Source organism: Rhamphochromis sp. 'chilingali' (assembly GCF_963969265.1).
Source record: "Rhamphochromis sp. 'chilingali' genome assembly, chromosome: 8".
In the NCBI taxonomy this organism is placed as follows: domain Eukaryota; kingdom Metazoa; phylum Chordata; class Actinopteri; order Cichliformes; family Cichlidae; genus Rhamphochromis; species Rhamphochromis sp. 'chilingali'.
This window is the reverse complement of record NC_137935.1, coordinates 5,337,186-5,357,709: the sequence shown is the minus strand read 5'-3', so window position 1 is coordinate 5,357,709 and position 20,524 is coordinate 5,337,186. Positions and strand designations below refer to the sequence as shown.

At 40.4% G+C, this 20,524-nt stretch overlaps 1 protein-coding gene across 5 annotated transcripts in view; it reads left to right on the top strand.

Moving 5' to 3' along the window:
- mark4b (MAP/microtubule affinity-regulating kinase 4b) overlaps positions 1-20,524 on the top strand; it is a 59,475-nt gene that overhangs the window by 22,832 nt on the left and 16,119 nt on the right. For all 5 annotated transcript variants that reach the window (XM_080888572.1, XM_080888571.1, XM_080888574.1 and 2 more), the window contains exons 2-7: positions 3,128-3,325; positions 4,301-4,354; positions 17,855-17,903; positions 17,988-18,053; positions 19,996-20,066; positions 20,308-20,364. In XM_080888572.1, the coding sequence (XP_080744698.1) occupies positions 3,128-3,325; positions 4,301-4,354; positions 17,855-17,903; positions 17,988-18,053; positions 19,996-20,066; positions 20,308-20,364 (495 nt within the window). The remainder of the gene's footprint in view (positions 1-3,127; positions 3,326-4,300; positions 4,355-17,854; positions 17,904-17,987; positions 18,054-19,995; positions 20,067-20,307; positions 20,365-20,524) is intronic.

Genomic DNA, 20,524 nt, shown 5'->3' with positions numbered 1-20,524 from the left:
AGGATTGGGTGAATCGATAGACTGCACTCCCTGAAGATGGGGAGATGGCGAGATGGGAGTAGTGTGATGGAGGCCACCGGGATGCTCAAAATGATGAGAGGTCGCTGAAAATGAAGATAGCGTCGTGAGACAAAAGAGAGGGCGTGTCCGGGCATGGCGAGGAGAATAGAGGGAAAGGAGGCAAATTGATTTGTCTGGGGGAAGGGATGAACCAGAGGAGAGAGAGGAGGTGAAATTAAAGGGGGGAAGGGAGAGGAAGAGGAGAAAATGAAGGAACACATTTGCTTGGTGGCTATGGCGTTTTAAATATCATATTCCAACTCTTTAGTTATAATCCTTCAATAAAATATTAGTTTCAGTTTGTACTATTTTGGTCCGAACCTTGATGTGTGATCAGCTTCAGAAAGAGAGATGAAAGAATATCAGCTGAGGGCGATTTTTATTTGTTTTCTGGTGTACTGATTAATGTTGCAGACAGTCCACAATCAAATTTATTCTTCTAAACAATAAACTCGACATTTTGTTTTTTTACATGGTAGTTTAGCTTTTAATAGTAATTTCTTCACATAGCATATGAGCTAGAAACATCTCCTTTCTTCATTTACAACCAGTTAATGCCCCCCAGGGATGTAGCACATTTCTCAAAAACCTGCTTTTCTCTTTGCCTTTGCTGTTTTGTATTAGAAATATGATGGAAAAATGCCTCAAGTGTTTCAAAAAAATGCATTTTGGAAAGCTAATAAAATCTAAGAATGGAAGTCCACAAAGAGAACGACAAAAAGGAGGCGCGATGAAAGCTTTTTGATGTCTGAGAGATGCAAACGGGTAAAACAGGCTGGGTTTAAAAGGTCCTAACAGCAATAACCGCAAATGGTGATACAGTCTGAGGTGGAATCACAGATCTTCTTGACTTGAACCTCATTTGTCTGCAGATTCTTCTTAGGCAACACTCTGCCAGTGATATTGCCTAATCTAGAAATTTACCAGTGATTCACAGAATATGTTAATCGTGATATTGCTTCTGTGGAAATATACTAACACGGCAACATTTACCAGACAACAATTATTCTCAAACCCATGGAAATGTGAGTTGGCTCCTGAAACGAGAAGCAAATATGTTCCTGCACTACTGAGTTGGTGGAAATAGGGTCGGCTGTTGAGTCATCTAAAAAAACAGACATGATTTTTGTAGAAATCTTTGGGTTTTTGTTTTTTTCTTTTTCTACATCACTTAACATCCATGGTGCTACAAGTCTCTGCAGTTTCTTATGACATGTAGTTTTGAATATTGAGTAATTCTCATTTTTCTAAAAGGTCTCATCTGACAGGGCTGGGCATGAACTTTTTCTGGCACTTTTTACTTTTTGCTTGTCCAGGCAGAGACGCCGCTAATCTGGGGTAGAAATGAAAGCAATTCATTTCAACTGAATTTAAAGAAATCAGGTGGGAGAAAAGAATTGCTGTCTCAGACGAGTGAACAGATCTTAATGCTGAACTTTGACATCTGTATGGAGTACTATGCAATTTATTTGAGCTTTTTCATTTTTAATTGATTGCAATGACGGGGCACTTTTTCGTCCTTTGAAAATAATGCTAATTATTCATGCTTTGCATGAAATATCACCCTGTAACACAGTGAGTAATGAACATTTAGTTGCTATTTACAGTTTTCCAAATGAAGCGGTCTATAGCTGGAACATTTCCTGATGGCTTTCACAGAGAAAAGTGGTGATTTGCTAAATATAGTGAAAAGTGTAGCAAGTCATTTGCAGGAAGGACTGAATCTCATTCGCCTTTGAGTTACAAGGTAAAAACTGATACAACTGTCAGGAACAAGGTTCTGCATCATTAATTGATTGTGAAAGTACTTTGTAGCTAACAAACAACATTTAATGCTGAGATTTTACAATAGTAATGTTCACCCTTCATTCCAGATGTTTGTTTTCATTGTAGTCAGGTCAGGTACCTGAAGCTTCCTCTATTTTCTTGTTTCTTTGTTCCGCATGTCATCCTTACTGCAGATGGGTATTTATGTGTCCATTCAGTGCTCGGGAAAGCAAATGGAGAGATTAAAACTTGAAGTAAAGCGGTCAAATAAAACCGACAGTCAAGTCTGGGAGATAAAACAATAAAGATAAATGATCAGAATACATTTGACTCCAATTGAAATATGAAACATGATCAATGTAAAGTCAGTAGAACAAAAGGCCAATGATAATAAGAATAGCGCTGCACTCATATTGCTGGAGTAGAGTTGGGTCTGGCTGACACACAGAGCGTAACATTTGTCAGACCTATATTACCTGTCTCTCCCTCATCACTGTGAGAAAATGACAAAGGGTTGGTTGGTTGGCTGTCGCAGTTACCCTGCTGTTTCACTCACCAATCTATTCTTTAAAGGGTGATTAAATTCAGACTGTTGTGGTAGTTTTAGATATGAGCATGTTGTGAGTATCAACAGACGCTCAGGTATGAAGGCCAGATCGGTTTCCCACCACCATCATTAGGAACACGAGTCTAACGTCACTGACCCTGCAGCCACACGAGTGTGCTGAATAAAAACATCGAGGGGTGCTGGGTGCTCTTTCTTTTCAACTTCTGGTGTCTGGTACAGGCTTGCAGTTACATAGTCAGTGTCACAAGGTATCTATAGGCATGCAAATCATTTGGAGCTTGTGACTCTCTTTCACTCTTTCAACATCGGTGCAAGTATTTTAAATACGTTCGGTCTGCTACTAGTTAAATTTCCACTTAAATAATAATTTAGCCAATTAAAGGTGAAAAAAATACTTAAAAAATCAATAGGTATAAAATTTAATAGGTATATTCCATCTACTATGATTTATTTTCAAGGGAGAGCTGCACAACTGAACTGTTTTGCTTGAAAAATTTAGGGTTTTTTTTTTTTTTTGTTTTTTTTTAACCATTCAGCTCTAATGTTGTTTTTATTTAACGAACTGTGAGTGGGAGTCCTCTTTCAAGCAAAATTTGTTTTCTCTTACAGTTAGAGAGTATCACATCTAAGATTTCACATTGGATACAGTTCTTAAGATTCCACTGTGTTGTTCATTAAGAATGAATGGTGTCAGTCACAGTAGTTTATGTATTTATCTCTCTCTTTCTTCAGCATACCTCCCTGTCGGCCAGCCGCTCAGAGAAGGGCACGGGCTGGTCAAGCCGCTCACTTGGTGCCAGATGTCGTAACTCCATCGCCTTGTGTTCAGATGAACAGCCACACATTGGAAACTACCGACTGCTCAAAACCATCGGCAAAGGCAACTTCGCCAAGGTTAAACTGGCGCGACACATATTGACCGGCAGAGAGGTGAGTTCAAAGAAACAAGAAGGAGAGAAAAACAATGCACAGAAAGCAAAAAGCAGAAAAAATCCTGATAATTATTACGCTGAAGGGCAGCCGTGCACAGTGGCTCATATGAGGCTAAAAGAAAAGAGTTTAGGGGTTGGAGCAGAAGTAAATACTGCAGATCCTTGCAGCGCAGTCAAGGCCTTTAAACCTTTTGAAGAAAGACAGTGTGTGTGTGTGTGGGTGTACGTCCATGTGTTTAAATACACTGTAGTCTTTCTTCTCATAAAACCCTTGACCTACATTAGCTCAGTTGATAACTCTGGGCTCAAGAAACTTTGTGTGTCTGCCACTGGCTTAATCATGTGATAGCTGCTGTTTCCACCCACATAAAGCAGAAGACAAATATGGTGGTTTAAAGTTGTACTGGTATGTCCGGGTCAACACATGCTGTTAAACCTCTTGCTTTATTAAGTAAGTTTTAGCTTTTATGTCTTTTCTGTGTTGTAAAACATGGCGTGGTTTGAACTCTTTGGCCTCATTACAGTTTGTTTTGATTCACTTGTATTTTCTCATTTAAGACTATTGGATTGTGTTGTGCTTGCTAGTAGTATTACCCAATGCTAAAGATTCTTCAGATTATTCTAGTTCAGGGTTTATTTAGTCCAGAAGCTGGAGTAAACTCATCATCTAAGCATATTTTTCAGTAGCCATCAAGTGTCAGACTGTCTTGACTGTCAATATGGACACTGAAGTGGCTGATAATAAATACAACTCAAAAAAACAGCAAATTAATTGATTAAAAAATGAAAGCAGTGGAAATTAGACGGGAAAAGCAAAGGGCCACGGATCGGACTCGAACTGCTACATTTCAGCCGTGTGGCATGCGATCACCTACTCAACCAGTGAGCTATGCTGGCGTTAAATAAGCCAGTTTTTGTTGGGCAAGTGTGATAAATTCTCTGTATTTATTTTGTTTTTGTTTTTTTCTCCCAGGTTGCAATAAAGATCATCGATAAAACACAACTGAACCCAACCAGCCTTCAGAAGGTGAGTGACACATTACTGGATCAGCCGGTGTATATCAGTTTAATGAGCTGGCCACTTAACGTTCAACTGAACTCTAGATTTAATTGTTGTAGTAAGAGTGCAGGATTTTTTTTCTTTTTAACCTGTGGCATCCTGTGTGTGCTTATTTGTGATGCCTTAGATTAAAACTCTCAGTTGAGCTTTGTGTGCTGTAGTCATCTGACCTTTTACCTTTTGGTTGTTATGCGGTTAAAATGTGAAAAACACAAAAGCAACAGTTCGGGGAGAATTTAAGCACTGAGGCATCTGCGTTGGCTTTGTCAGTGGTTGCAGGGAAGATTCATCTCTCCATCTTCAGCTCTTGCAGTGCTGCTTGATAAAAGGCTTGCCTGTCCAGTTTTATGGGTTATTTATATCTTTTGTGAACTCGGTATAGTATATTCATTCAAAGAAGCCAGCGAAGCAGTGACTTTTGCTTTGTGTCATTGTAATGCATCCGTCACATGTGCACTCAGTCCTCCAGAACAAAGCCGGACAAAGACTTGGAGTAACGTACGTCACCGTATGCTTCTGTGGTGACATTTAGGGTTATGTATTAACTACATGCGTTGCATTTGTGTCCTTAATGAGATTAAACCCTTTCCTGTCTCAGCTCAGACTGCTTGCATCTATTTGTGTTTTTGTGTGTGGTGCATGTGTTAATTGAGCACAATCTAATGAAACAGAATCGACCACTGCCTCAGGGCTGTCTTCTGTTTTCAAGCAGTGAAAGTTGCAGTATTTTCTCATTCAGCTATGATGGTGTTTAATAATACAGCACTGAATTATTAATGTCTTCACTGAGTGCATGATTTTATTATATTTTGCTCCATGTGATTTTATTGTGGTGTTGACCTCTTAGATAGTTGAGCAGTAAAGTTAATCATTATTCACTGGACTATAGTATCATACCTCCATTGTCATAATATCTAAAGCTTGACTGGGTAGCTGCTGTGACGTCACCCAGTGGTTAATAAAGTGTGAACTTTCACCGTTGACTAACCAATCAGCATACAGAAATATTCCTCCTTTCTGACTCCTGTAATGACCTTAATTTACAAAATTAGCTTCATGTTTTATTCAGTAAAACCAGAAAGTCGTGACTGAGCCCATAAATCATCAGGAGACTGTTTACCAAGGTCAGAGAGCAAAGGAGCCCAGGGCTGTTTTTCCATAGATTTCTATATGACTGCAAGTGTTTGTGCTACCACATCAATCGCCCCCTGTTGGTCACTTTAAAAAAATCAAAATGCAGATTTAAAACACTTAAGCATTGGCTATTTTTCCAGACCCAGAGGCTGCGTCCATATTTTTTACTGCCTATGCTAATGTCAAAGCTAGACTGTGGTTTAGACATTGGTTCGGTTATCGGTTGCATGTAGTACTAATATGCGGTTTTCACATGTGAACTCCAGACAGTGGCAGCTGAATCAGCTTTGCTTTCCCACATTTAGCCAGCAGATAGTTAACATCAGATCTTTTCTCACTAATGGAAACAGTTTGATTTAGGTGTTGGTTATTTTAGGACCACTGGCTGTGAATTCACCAGACAATCAATCAGACATCACATGGACTTAGTAGTATGAAGCTGGCAGGCTAAAGACAGTTGACTGTCTGGTCTCACATGCAGCTTCACCATTTAATGTCTAAAAATTGCTTAATTAAACGTTTGTAATTTAAAAAATACAATGAGTACTATAAAAAAAAACTATGGGTTGTAAAACGTGCTGCTAGTTTTTGTTTGCTCTGTTCTGGAAATGTTAGTTGGTTAAAGAAATGTGCTACTTATTTCTTCACCTTCAGACATCTGAAGTAGGAAATCGTTTTAATAGACTAAAGAAGCAGAGCTGTACCACAAGCTTTTATTCCCCAGATTGGCAGCAGGTTTTTCTGGCTGTTCATTTTGTCATTTGCAGGTTTAACCTTGTGTATTTGTGTGATGGACTCACAGCTGTAAGAACCGTTCCCAGAGTTTAACAAGGGATTTCTTTGTATAGCCTCAACCCTGCTGACCAACCTTTGTCCTTGTTCAATTATGACTTTACTTTATCGTGCACAACAAAAAGCACACTCTCTCACCTCATCTGGATCAATACTGCACCACATACACACATACAAACTGGCCTATTGATGAATTCTCAGCTGGTTAGGTAACTAGTCCAGGCTAGGTTTGGCTCAACTGATAACACAAAGTTGTGTTATTGGTGACGTATGGTTGTCCGTGACTATTGGTCCACTTGGCCTAGATTCTGGCCAGGATGACTGATTGATGACGCTGCTTCTCCACTTGTCAACAAAATGAAAACATAAGTTAGTTGGTATCCCAATCCAAGTCCTCCTATCAGTAATTAAAGGCAATTACTCTGTAAAATTCACCAATTTATTAACAAAAATTGGTGTCTTTTCTTTTTTGTTTTTCAAAAATGTACATTAGTATTTGGTGAAAGATAAATAACTTTATTAGACTGCTGGTGGCTTTCCTTTTGCCTCTGACAAAAACCTTTTTTTCAGGGGCTGCAAATAATTCCTCAATGCAGCGAAAAAGACTGTGTGTGAATCTGGGGGATGAATTTGTGGATTGTGTGTGTCTGCTGGGAACACAGACAGTGGTTTTGCTGAACAGCAGTCATGAGAATGGCCGGGCTTTCATAGAACAGAAATTGCCTTCGGTTCCGGTGGTGATACGCCGACTTAATCACACCATTTATCTGCTCTTCAAGTGTTGAATCTCAGATCCTGGTTTTATAAGGCGTGGTTCAGAGCTGTGTGTGTGTGTGTGTGTGTGTGTGTGTGTGTGTGTGTGTGTGTGTGTGTGTGTGTGTATTCTGCAGCCTGGTTGTGGTGTAGTGCTGCATAGCGCAGCTGTATCGGGGCAGGGGCTGCCCGTTACGTCCTGTCCTGTCAGCATTATTGTAGCCGGTGTAGGACAATATGCATGCTGCCAGGTGACACTGTCACGATATCTCTCAATCTCTTTCTCTGTCTGTCTGCCACGTTCCCCCTCACTCACTGACTGCCCGTCTCTTTCTCCAGTTATCAATTTCTGTGTGTGCTGAAAAAGTGTTGAATTTCATTATAAATCAATTTCAATGTTATGTTTATATAATATAAAGCTCCAGCTTATGATAAATTAGTAATAAGTCGAACTTTGTTTGGGTTGGACAGTTGTGTTGTTAGCAAATATAAAATTTTACTGTTAACATTTACAGGTCTTAATAACCATAGGGGAATAACCTTTGGTACTTTTCAACATTCTTGACCCCTCATAACTTCCTAAATAGGGCTGCCACGATTAGTCGACTAGTCACGATTATGTCGACTATTAAAATCGTCGACGACTAATTTAATAGTCGACGCATCGTTTGAAGCTTTGTAAGATCACAAAGGACGCAGGAATGAGTAGTAGGATTTAAGAGTGTAATAACGGCCTGAAACAGAAGATGGCAGCACTGCATGTACAAGGATGCCAGCTGCCGTTAAACCCCGAAGAAGAAGAAGCTGTGTCCCAGAATTCATAGCGCAGCCCAGCGCAGTTGTCGACAATGGCGGCAGCTAGTTAGTTTTAACTTTACTCTTATTATTCTTTCTGGGTCACAAAATAAACGTTTAACATATTTTCAGGCGAGAATGTAGCTGTGTAAACCTCAAATATCTGCTCAGTTTATCAGGACACCACATATTTTCAAAAGCGCTCCGACGTTTTCGGAGACGTCTGTTACCCACTAGCTCGTTAGCTAGGCGGGGGCAAGGCTAACTAGAGCCGTGAGAACACCGGACTCCCGGCAAATCGTTTTCAAACCCACCGCCGTCTTTCGCTAGTCAGGTTAAACATATATATAAGTCACTTAGATAACTTAAAAATGTTAGTTTGGCTTTCTTTAGTATTTTATTTGTTCCTGAGTAAATCGGTTTGGCTGAGATTAAAGTTATAGTTTTTGCACAGCTAAAACTGTCAAGCAGACAGCTGATTATCAGAAGTGTGAGACGCTGGAGAATATACTCCGGTGTCCTGTTATATTTTAGAAAGCAAGGAGTTTATTAAACTTCACCGAAACAATCTGCAAATTTCATTAAAAATTAATAAACTACCATCTTGTCTTTATTTTTAGTTAGCACAAACACTTCAAGCTGTAAGCTAATGATAGTTATATAAGACCAGATGCTGCTGGTGCAATAAGCTGTACGCTGTACGTCCAATGGATGATGATCTGATTAGTCGACTAATCGCAAAAATAATCGGTGACTAGTCGACTATCAAAATAATCGTTTGTGGCAGCCCTATTCCTAAAGACATCAAATATCCACAGGTATTAAAATGTTGGTTTAAAAAAGGCCTTTTATGTGCTGTAACTTGTTTTGATCAGCCAGTTATCACATCTGGTGGTAGGCTCTTTAGGCGTTTTTACCAATGAAGACAGATCAAACATTCAGGGTGCCGGGGTTTCTGTTACTCTACGTCACTGAATTGGTGCATTAAATCGAAACTATAGTAGGGGAGACCGGGGATAGTTGTAACGTGGGTCAGTTGTAACACTTCCAATTTCTCCAATCAGGGCTAAGTTTCAAATGATGTGACTCATCCTGTGCATGCCTAACTCAGTTCTGCTATCACATGTGAAAAATCAGCACATTTTGTCAAACACAGACAATTTAACATGAAAAAAAGTAATTTGTATACCAAAAAGTAATTTTTTCTACTTTATTTCAATTTCTAATAGCATTATCTGCTTTGCAGTTAAACTCATCAAACTTAAATTATGTTATTTGTATGTCTATGGGGATATATTCTGTGTAGGTCTTTAGTGCTAGTGTTTTAGCCGTTGGCTGTAATGTTAGCTAGTTCATGGCTATAGGAGTCTGGGTCAGTTGTAACAGCAACAGTCTGGGTTAGTTGTAACAATAATGCAGATGTTACAACTTACCACAATATTACTTTAACTTATATTAAACAAGTTGGGGCAATGACATCAGCAGAGAGAGGTTCACTGGTCGCTCTTGTATATGCGGTTAATGCCATTGGCAACACAATTCCTCCACTGTTTGTGTTCCCACACATACATTATGCTGACCACTGTGTCAGAGATGGACCAGTAGGAAGTACTGGTAGTGGAAATAAATCAGGATGGGTGCAAGAAACAGATTTCCTCATCTTTCTGAAGCACTTTGCAAACCACACCAAGGTAAGCCATGATAAAAAGTAATGGAATTGCGATGCTGGTGAACAACTACATTTTTTCAGCTTCATTGTTATGTTCAAAATTGGTGCAAGAGTTGTAGGTTATAATGCCCAATGAGCCAATGAGGCCAAACTCAAGGAAGACCAACCAAAATTAATGAAATATTCAGTTGCAGAAAATTCCATAATTTGTCTTTTTGGGGGGTTGGAATATGTTCAAAAGCTGGATTTCTGCATTCTGTCACACACACACACATAGCTACATAAATGGCTCTAAGTGCATTCATGTGTTGAATAAACAAAGATTACATGTTAATGTTTTGTTAGTACCCTTATTTCATTGTGTTACATTTCACCCCAGGATATGTTACAACTAACCCAGACTATGGGGTTAATTGTAACATTTCACTCTTTGTGTTTGAGGCCATACCATGCAATGGGTAATTGTGCTGCAGAGAAAATAGCTGCACTATTTAATAGCAGAGACATGTAAATACTTTGCATTACATTTTGAATCCACTACCTTAAAAGAGCTTCAATTTACAGACAGAAATGTCAAAAATGTTACAACTATCCCCGGTCTCCCCTATGTTCATGATATTGATGTTCAGAGTTGGTTATGATTTTGGCCTTAGAATCTAACTTGAAGTGGTTTTACTGATTCTGAAGAGGTCAAGTTGGGAGGGCCTGATTGATTTTCCATGGAGTGACACATAAAATGGGAACACTGTAAATAATGTTTTTCATTATTTTTGTGGATAAAAATACATTTTACTAGCTAAATAATGTGGTTCATCAGTTGACATGGTTTAAGTTTGGCGAATGTCCTTGTGAAACTAGAAAATGTCAGAACCTTCACCAATATGTCATCCTTTAAAGGAAAATAAGAAGTAAAGCCGTAGCTCAGAGTGAAGAATATTTGTCAATATTAATCAGTCTTTTGTCTTCCATGGAAGATTGATTGAGTCGCTTTAGTGTACCTAGTGGAAAAGCACACAATTTGCATTTTAATTTTGACAGAATTAATATTCAAAAGTTGTCGTCTTCACAGTCGAGTTGAAATAGAAACACGCACGGGCTTCTTCCAACGCTTTAATTCTCTCCACGAAAGCTCTTCGCTTCATCTCGGTCTTCCTAGCAGCTCACGCTGCGGTGCCTCAATCTATGTTTTGTCAACTGTAGCTTTATGCCTCACTTACCTCTCTCTTCTCCCCGCTGCTCCACTTTCTCTTTTTTCTCCTCTTCGTCATCTCTTTATTTTGTTCTCTTTACTGTAACACTGCGTCCCACTTTTCCTGCCTTTCTCCCCGGGCGGTGTGTTGCAGTAGTAGCTCTACTGTAATCACAGCTGTACTCTTTGCCATCTGTAGTCTACAGTACACTTGTTTAAAGCTACAGGGACACAGGCACTGTCATGTTATGAGACTTTAAAAAGCGTATCCTGCTTCTAGAGAACTGCCAAATTTCCACCTTCACTTGCAGCTGACACACAACAGATCAACCACATGACTGATGCAGGCGTGATAAATAAAAGGATTAAAGCAACAGCTTCAGATTTCATCAAAATCAGATGCATATCTGTCCAACTACCTGAAGTGGCATTGATATATTAATGTGCAGTTAGACAAAAAACATTTAAGCACTGCGTCCTAGACCGTTATATCTCAGGGCGTCTTCTTACTGTTGTAGATGTTATTTATTTTCAGTTACTCTCTGTGGAGCATTTTGTAACTTTAAGAAAAGTGCTGTATAAATAAAGTGTGTGGTTATTGTTAATATTATAAATCCAGGTTTTCTGTTGTTGTACCCGCAGGCTGTGGCCTTCAGCAGATTGCAGATCTCTGCCAGTGTTGCTTCTCTGCAGAGCTTTTCCAAATTACAAAGCTGCACCCTCTGTAAACAGTTTATGTTAGTTCAAAGTTTTAGGTGTTTATGGTCTTAGAAGAGATCGTATAATGAGGTGGAAATCATGATGCCAGACTGAGTGTAGCAGAACATTTACTGACATTTAAAACTGCACATTGGCAGGAAAAGAAGAAGGTCTTCCAATGATTTTTAGATGAATCTCCTTGTGAGTTTTTGGCTGTGGACTCCAAACAGTCTTGTGTTTGTGTTCATATCTTTGAGTTCTAATAGCAACATACAGGAACAAATGTCATTGTCCTTGTTTCCCCTGTGGTGTGTGTCGTTGGATAATCACCCAGACTATGCAGGGCCCCACAAAAAAGATTGGTGTTACTTTAAGAACAGGAGAATTTTGTGGGCAGCCGCTCAACTTTGTGAGTGTGCAAAAAGTAAAATAACTGTTTGAGCCACTATCTAATGCTGTGAAGTATGTTTTGTCCCTTGCCCAGGCCCCTTCAGCCAGGAGCTAAATTCCAGACAGGCAAACAAAAGAGGCCGTCATGTAGGGATGGGGAGGTGGGGGTGGCTTTGGGGCACTGGAGCAGGAGCAGGGACCCTAAGAGAGACAAGATACAGAGCGCAACTGAAGACAACAGACGGTGTTTGTATAAGACTACATGGGTTATAACAAGCAGATAAAGCCACTGTCCAAAACACTCTCGGCTCTGCCTTTGTATGCATGTGTAATGCCATTATCTGGATTGCTACGCTGCATATTGTTCCTGTGTGGGTGTCTGCGCATAATCATATTGTTGCTGCTGTATGCATTGTTGTTATTGTGCCGGTCTGTGATGGGAATAATTAGACAATAAAGGCACAAGAGGGCGGGCAGACCAAAAGCAGAAGGTTTTCTCACAAGTGCTCTCCCTCCGCTTACTGTGTCTGGTTTAGACAACCTCTATAAAACTATATGTCTCTGTTTTTATTAGAGCTGAGCCAGGATTCCTGTGATCTGGGTCAAACACCAAGCAGTAAAAGGCCAGAATTTAACTCCAGCGTCTCTTCATTAATGATTCATCTTCTCTTATCAACAGCCCTGAGAGCTCCTATTACTGCTGTGCATTCAGTGAATGGGGGGACTGGGAGGTGCTCATTTAGCAGGAGTTTAGTGGGAGCTTTTCCTTCAGGATCAATGATACGCAAGGTCAAACATGTATGCAAATGTTCCCTGGCAATGAGCAAAAGAAGCAAAACCCTTTAGCAGTGCAGCTTATTAGACTGTGTTTGCTTTAAACCGTGCTACACAAGCAGCCACGCATGCTGAAGTGCTTCATTAGCTTCAGGCTTTTTCTCAGATGTTTGCCTGGACAAACTTGATTTAAAATATCTCTAGCAAATCACTTTATCAGGTCCAAAGTTGAGATTGTTTATAGACATGTTTAGTTATCCAGATCTGAAATGATGCTGCTGCTATTATTATTATTATTATTATTATTATTATTATTATTTCTTCATCTGAAAGAGAAAACACTTGGAGTCCACACACATCAGCTGTTACCTCAGCCTTTAAAGCAAAAAACCCAACTTCATCTCGTACAATGACCAAACATTTTGTAAACGAGGGGCAGCTAATCAGAAATTAAAGTGGTTACAAGAGCTTGGCCTTAAAGGGGAAGAAACTAAAACACCTTGTTCTGAACTGAGGAGCTGCACCAAGATCCAGTACAAGATGAACAATGATTATTTTGAACTGTGAATCATGCAAAGCTTCTTCAGTGCAATCAGAAAATACAAATATGAAGCTGGACATGAGAGAAAGAAGTTCCCCTTAAGCTACAAGGCTAAAGTGTCTTTTTAATACATCAGCAGCAACAGTATCTCAACAAACTGTTGCTAACACATCAGGAACACCAAATGATCTGTAGTGTTTTGTGCACATGGACCGCCTTTGATCGAACTGTGCCGTGCTGAAGGGCAAAATGGCATTAATTGTGTGTTTTTGTTTGAAGAGGGCTGGTGCCTAAAAGCCTGTGGGCGTGACACAAATGCAGTTTTTGAATGTGTTTATTTCACGCGGACAGCTCACGGTAATGGATTTCAGTATAAAATAATACGATGTAAACATGCCAATTTGAGCTGAACTGTGGGTTACGTAAAGCTTTACAGTTAATATACAGGGACACGACAGAACGCACATAAACACACAGACGATGCATCGTGCTAAGTTTTAGAGCGAATAGTTCCCAACAACAGACTGACGTCCATGTTTCATGGGCTCAGGAGCGGGGCTCTCTCATTCAGAGTGTTCACACACTCACAGATAGAGGGTTATTCACAGCAAGTACTCTGACGTGGGAGTGGAGAGTTTATTCGTCACCATCATTCTGCTGCTCTTTGTCTTTCACTCTCTTCCCTTTTTTCCCCTCAGATTCTCTGGTCTTGTGATTGGCTTCAGCTGACGAGAGGAAGTGTGTTTCATGGTCTGAGTTCTTTAGTGTGTTAAACTGTACACCCTGCGGTGGATATTTGAAGGGGCCAGTTATCAATACCTCATTTCTCTATTTCAGCTTGTTTGCTTTCTTTCTGCTCCTTCGCTAACTCTGTGTGTGTTTGTGAGAGCATACTTGTCCGGATGGTTAGGGGGAGAAAACAGACACCCAGCATGGATGAACTGGTCAAAGGCTAATAGACTTGGCAGACCAGACACATTAATCAAAAGTGTGCAGTACTCCTCACATTATGAGAAAGAGTAAAAATCTGTAGCAGTGGGTCATTAAGTTGCTTAGTGTAAATCCTCAGAAAAGCAACACTGAATTCTGTGTCCTGGCAAGGAGAGAGAAATAAAGGGTGACAAAAAATGCAGAAATGCATTTAAGAAGAAAATAAAGCTGCTTAGAAAAAAACACAAGGAGAAGGCAGGGAACGTGAAGGCTGCATTCAGAATGCAGATTAATTTCCTGTGTAAATATTTGCATTTGGCGAACAATTCGCTTTCTAAACCTGAAAATTTTAGACCCAAAATCAATATTTTGCTATAAAAGGACCATATGGCAGTAGCTGTGGGTCTGTGTCTTCGCATGTGTTTGGCATTTCATGACTTCCCACAATCCCCTGGGCAGCAGGAGATCCAGGGATTATTACCTGGGTTTGCATGGCAACTGTGACGCGGAGCCATCACCGTGAGAGAGACCCAGGAAGTGATTAAATGGAGTATGAATTTAAGAAGGCACACAAATATTGAAATTAATTATGCATTTAATCACAATCCAAAAAAACCATTATAACATTACGCTAATTCTTAGTAATCTTCAAAATGGACCTAAAGTGCAATAAGAATCTTCATTATTGCCTCTACAGCAGCACAGCTGAGGATTAAATGGATCAATACTGGTGACTCAGCAATTTCCTGGCCAGCTGCTAAAGTCTCCTTTCACACATACCCCCATTTTGGAAACAATTCCCAGATGTCATTCACATCTTTAAATATGCAACATCTCAGCAAGCAGCGCTCACAGATTGATTTCTCACTTGGAAGACCGAGCAGGCAAGAAAAAGGAGAGAAAATGTGGGAGAGCGAGGGTTAGTTGAGTATGGAGGAGAAGGAGAGAGGTGAATGAGTGTGCCGGTGAGGGAGGATAGGCTTAACTGATAATACTTCTTAAAGCTCAGATGAACAGCTGATGCACGGTGCACCTAATTCAATTACACACACTCCCACTGGACTCACTGTGTCTGTGTTTATGACAATGCAGCTTCCCATTTTAGGAGCACAGGATAGATAAAATATCTAACAGAAGAAGAGAAACTCGTGTTAATAACACATTAGAGAACATCCTCTGTGGTTCTTATGTGTGAATGCGTCTCCTACACAGCGTGGCTCTTTGCCACACACGTTCACATCTGAGAGCTGTTTCTTCGAATCATTAATACAAATCTGTTAACAGTTGCACTTCATTATCAATTGATTAGTCTGTCATGTTTCTTTTCCAATCAGTTAGTGTCACAGCCTTGGTTTTATCTTAAGGTGACTTATTCTGTGTGACCGAGGATCCAAAACTCAAAAAAAGTGAAATTTCAGATGTGTTTATGATTTAGTGTTGTTAGGTGTTTTATTGCTTTTTATTCATATTAATGCTTTCTGTTTTATGTCTCCTTTTCCTGTTGTTTTCAACTCTGTTTACTGTCATTGCATGTTTGACATTCATATCCAGTTCTTCCTGTGTGTCAAAGCGTAAACTCTTAAATTAGTTTAACACTTCTTGCATCTTGGCTGTTAGCTCTTTGTCACACTTTTGACCAGTCGACAACAAACAGGAAGCTTCTGTGTTGGCTGCTCTAATGCGAATCAGTCTGTGAGTGGACGTCTTCTTATGTAGGCAAACCAAAGTGTTTATTTTCTTCTGGGTCCACTGGCTACGAGGAATCTCTCCGACACAGGTACAGGCACGTAAAGCACTGCTGCCTCAGGTGACTGTAATGTCGTCGGGGAACGTTTTTTATCGCAATGTGAAAAAGCAAATTCCTGGGATGCATGTCTGTGTAACCTCTCAGTCTACCAGGTCAAGTAGTCTTGAGAGCTTAACACCTCGGCTCATGTGAAGACTCGGATGATCGATAATGGGTCGATGACCCTCAGGACCACCTCTAAAGGGGACAACCCCGACCACGGGCTAAATACTTGAGACTCTCGATGATTTGTTTTTAGCAGTAAACCAGCCTGCTGTAAAATTGAATTTCTGTGAATCTGCAGCGTATGTAGATAAATGTACACAGACTAATCCCAGGATTACTGCATAAGTAATGGTTTTAAATTGAGAAATGTGTTGTTGTTTTTTTAATTCTTGTAAGTAAGCAAATGTCTGTTAAAGATTTATGTGTAGAAACCCATTGTTTAGTGTGTAATATGACGGAACGGTGGAGAAAGCAGTACAAAATGTCAAATTATACGTGTATTCATACTTGCAGAAAATAGCCGGTATGCCATCTGAAATATCCTTCGTTTAATTATGTATTGTTAGATGAAAAGATGCTGAGATTCAAAATGGAATTATAAGCCTGAAGCTGACGTGAAAACATGAGTGGCGTTGGGTTTTCTGTTCGATGAAAAGTCAGAGAGTGAGAGGGCGAGATAAGGGAGGAGCGCGTTTCCCAGGGCAGCTGAGGTTCTGCGACCAGAATGAAGGCATCGGAGCATTCCTGTTTTTGTATTCTGGTTCTTTTCACTGGCTTTGCTCTCTGTCTTTTGTTCTTTTTCCATGCTTTCACTTTTTTCACTCATGTGTAATATTTTCTCAAAGAATTGTTAATGAGGCAGGTTTGCGGCAGCGCTCTGAATAGGGAAAATGACACAAACAGTAATATATATGTTTCTATACCTCTGTTTAGTTTAGCATGTTTTCTTAGCTTCGCTGAAACACTCCTGTCAGTGAAGCCCCATTCCCCCTTCATAGTTAGAATCTCTCATTTTGTCACGAATAACAAAATGAAACTTAACTGATGACTGATGAATGGAGTTAATTGCATTTGTTCAGTGTGCAGGTGGTTTGTTTGAAGTTTTCTCTGATGTTGACTCATTTCTGTGGTGAAATGAGTGTTTTTAAAAAAAAATTTATGACTCGCCATTGGGATGTCTCACTGTGAGTCCTGGCACATTCTCTCTGTAATCTTTTAAATGGTGTTCCCAGTCAAATGCATTACTTTAATGAGATGGAAGGAAAACGAGAGAGAGAGAGAGGGTGATTGCATAAGAGTGGCAGGATGAGGCAGCAGTCTGGAGCTCAGTGATGGATTGGGAGGGGGGTAGGGAGGGTCCTCAGGGAAAGCCACCCTGGAGAGGAGGCCTTATTGTCAGCCTAGCATCAGTGGGACGCTCCCTTGGGTGACCCCGAGCACTAGTGGTCAGAAAGATGAGCGTCTGTGTGTGTGGGTGTGGGTGAGGAGGGATAAGATGAATGATGGGAGCAGTATATACACCAGCTGTGAACTGTATGAACTAACTGTTCATTTGGAGAATAAATTAGAGTAATGATGGATATACCTGAATTCCTGCCCTTTTCTTGACCTGACCTCAGCTACAAACAAAATAAAAGTAGTACTTTGAAAGAGATTCAGATGTAGATTAAATTCATCAAGTTTGATGTAGTTTTAATTGCTGTGTCTTCTTTTATAAGTTTATTATTGTGAAATCTATAAATAGCCAGATTAAAAATAGCTGCGATTCTGGCAGTTTCCTCTGTATCCTCATTAAGTGTGTGTTGTCCCTATGACAGGTTAAACGGTTCATTTAAAATTAATAAAAGCATTTTTTGATTTTGTGTTCTTCCACAAATAAACGGCTCCTACTTTGGTGTTATTTTCACGGCACGATTGACCAAAAGCAGCAGTTTAAATGACCTTCATCCTTTACATACGTTTGCATCATGTATCCATTTGAGATTTCTTTTTCTTCCTCTCCTGTTCAGGTGTTTCGAGAGGTACGCATCATGAAAACTCTGAACCATCCAAACATAGGTGAGTCAACTCACACAACTTTTTGTTCTATATGTATGTTTCCACGATGGCCTTTGCGCTGAAATCTTTCTCTGTGTATTACAGTCCAGTTATTTGAGGTGATTGAGACCGAGAAGACACTTTACCTGATTATGGAGTACGCTAGCGGAGGTGAGTGACACCATCACCTCCCTCATCTGCATTGCCAAGTATAGATTTGTGCCAATTAGCTTCATTACTTCTGAACTGTACAGTCCAACCAAAGAGATAATTAACTTAGAGTATTTACTCCATTTGCATTAGTGAGGTCTTGCTTCACTACTTTAATGTTTTCTCCTCCGTCTTTTTCGGAGCTGTTCCTCTATTCATCTTGCACTCAGCCATTGTTCAGCAGTTTCCCAGGCACTAATCTATTTTTGCAGCGTCTTTTTTTTTTTTTCTTCTGTCTTCGTGATCCCTTAATCTCTCTTCCCTGCTCTCTCTGTATGTTGTGTGATCTCTTACTTACAATGCCTAATAAGGAGACATCAGCTCACCAGCAGACATGCAGCTCAGATCAGCTCAGCCTGCTTCATTGTTTAACAAATTAAATGTTTAGAGGGAGGACGGGTAAACAAAATGATTTCATACTTTGTTTCCCGAATATAGTGTGTCCAATTACTTTGCTTATATTATGGCGCCTGTTGCTCGGTCAGGCCTCTTCCGAGGCAAAGGGGGCCCTCGGGCCTCCGGCCTCTAGGCCTGCGGCTCGGTTCACTCTGGCACAGCAGGCTGCCGGCAGAGCCGGCGGGCACGCCGGTGCAGCCCCCTCTGGTTTCTGCTCCGTGGCTACTGGGTGACCCCTCGTCTGGGGCTCTCCTCAGCTCTTCCCAGGAGGGTGGCACGGATGCCCCTCCGGTGGTCCTCCTTGGGCTCTCGCACTCTGGGGCCTCTGGATGTCTGGAGCCTGGATCTCCTCCATGCCTGCTTCATGCCCTGGGGGACAGGGCTATGGCTCTCTACACCCTCTAGCAGATCATTACATGGGGAAACCTTTTGAATACAAGCGCGCTGATCCACACAGGTGTGCACACGGGTGTTCACTGTTCATAGACATAAACTACACCTTTCTTGACTGCTACTTCAAGGCACATTGTGCGCTGTCGGTCCTGCGTGCTGCACAACAACATTCAATATTTAGTATTTACTGCTGTTTACACTTAGCTAGATTAATGCGATGGTGTTGTGCTTAGTATGTTGCTCTGTTTTTTGTTTTTTTTGCTTGTTTTCTTGTCTTTTTCTTTCTCCCTTTCCTATCCCTCAGTCATGTCTGTCCCGTCTGTAACAACTGAAAATAAAATAAAATAAATAATAACAACAAAGGTCGATCAAATGGACCAATACGGCAAGGCCGCGATGGCCATAAATGCTCTAAAACACGAGATGGCCCAGGGTCCAAAGCCAGGCTGCCAAAGGGCTCTCTGGATGGATCCGCAATCTGTGAAAATTGCTGAATTTAATAAGTCGAATTAATAACTTCTGTGATGTTTTAAATGCACTGATGCTGCTTTTGGTCCCTTATTCTCAAGGAGTCACTACAGCAGGAAACGGCACATATGATTTGACAAATTTTACAAATCTTTTCCCCTCCTGATGCAACGCTAAAGAGATTTTTGTCTCCTTCTGATTTTGAACCAAATGTTGTTTGGCACATTTGTAAACCCACTCACTACAATCCTCAAATTTTAATGCAGTCTAATGATAGTAGATTGAGTGTTGAAAAACCTGAGAATTATTTAAGTACTGCTAATTTTTTTTTAAATCATTCTTAGTCTTTGTTAATGGGTGGTTCATTAAATAAGAACAATAAATGGCCTGTATTTGTATAGCGCTTTACTAGTCCCTAAGGACCCCACTGGCGCCACCAGGCCCTCTGACCACCACCAGTAAGAGTCTTGCCCAAAGACACAACGACCGAGACTGTCCAAGCCGGGGCTCGAACCGGCAACCTTCCGATTACAAGCTGAACTCCCAACTCTTGAGCCACGATCGCCCAACAATTTAACAGTCCGACTGGTGACTTCCACGCCCACTTTAAATACAGGAAGTTTTCAATGTTTTTGTGTTTTTTCAGGGGAAGTGTTCGACTACCTCGTGGCTCATGGCAGGATGAAGGAGAAAGAGGCCAGAGCCAAGTTCAGACAGGTCAGTGAAACTCCACAGCTGGCCTCAACCGTATGTCTGAGTGTGTCACAGCCTAAACCTGATGCACAGCTAGTCTTTCAGTTTTAAAGGATTTATCAATTTATTTATGAATTTAGTTTAGAAAGCGGGCATTGGCATCTTTGAATTGAGCTTGTAGTATAGGAGCCATTCATTTGAAGGACAACATTAGGTTCAGTTATGTTCTCTTGTATGAGCTCATTTTGTATTTCTGTCTCCTTAGATTGTTTCAGCGGTGCACTACTGTCATCAGAAGAACATTGTTCACAGAGACTTGAAGGTGATTACCCAGAATCTTGGCACAAGATATTAAAAATTCCTCCTTTTAGATAAGTGTAAATTATTTACAGAATTTACTGAATTACCTGTAACATTTTCAAAGCTACAAAGCTTAATTTAGGCCCAAAGTGTGTTATAGATTCAAAATAATAGTCAGTTAT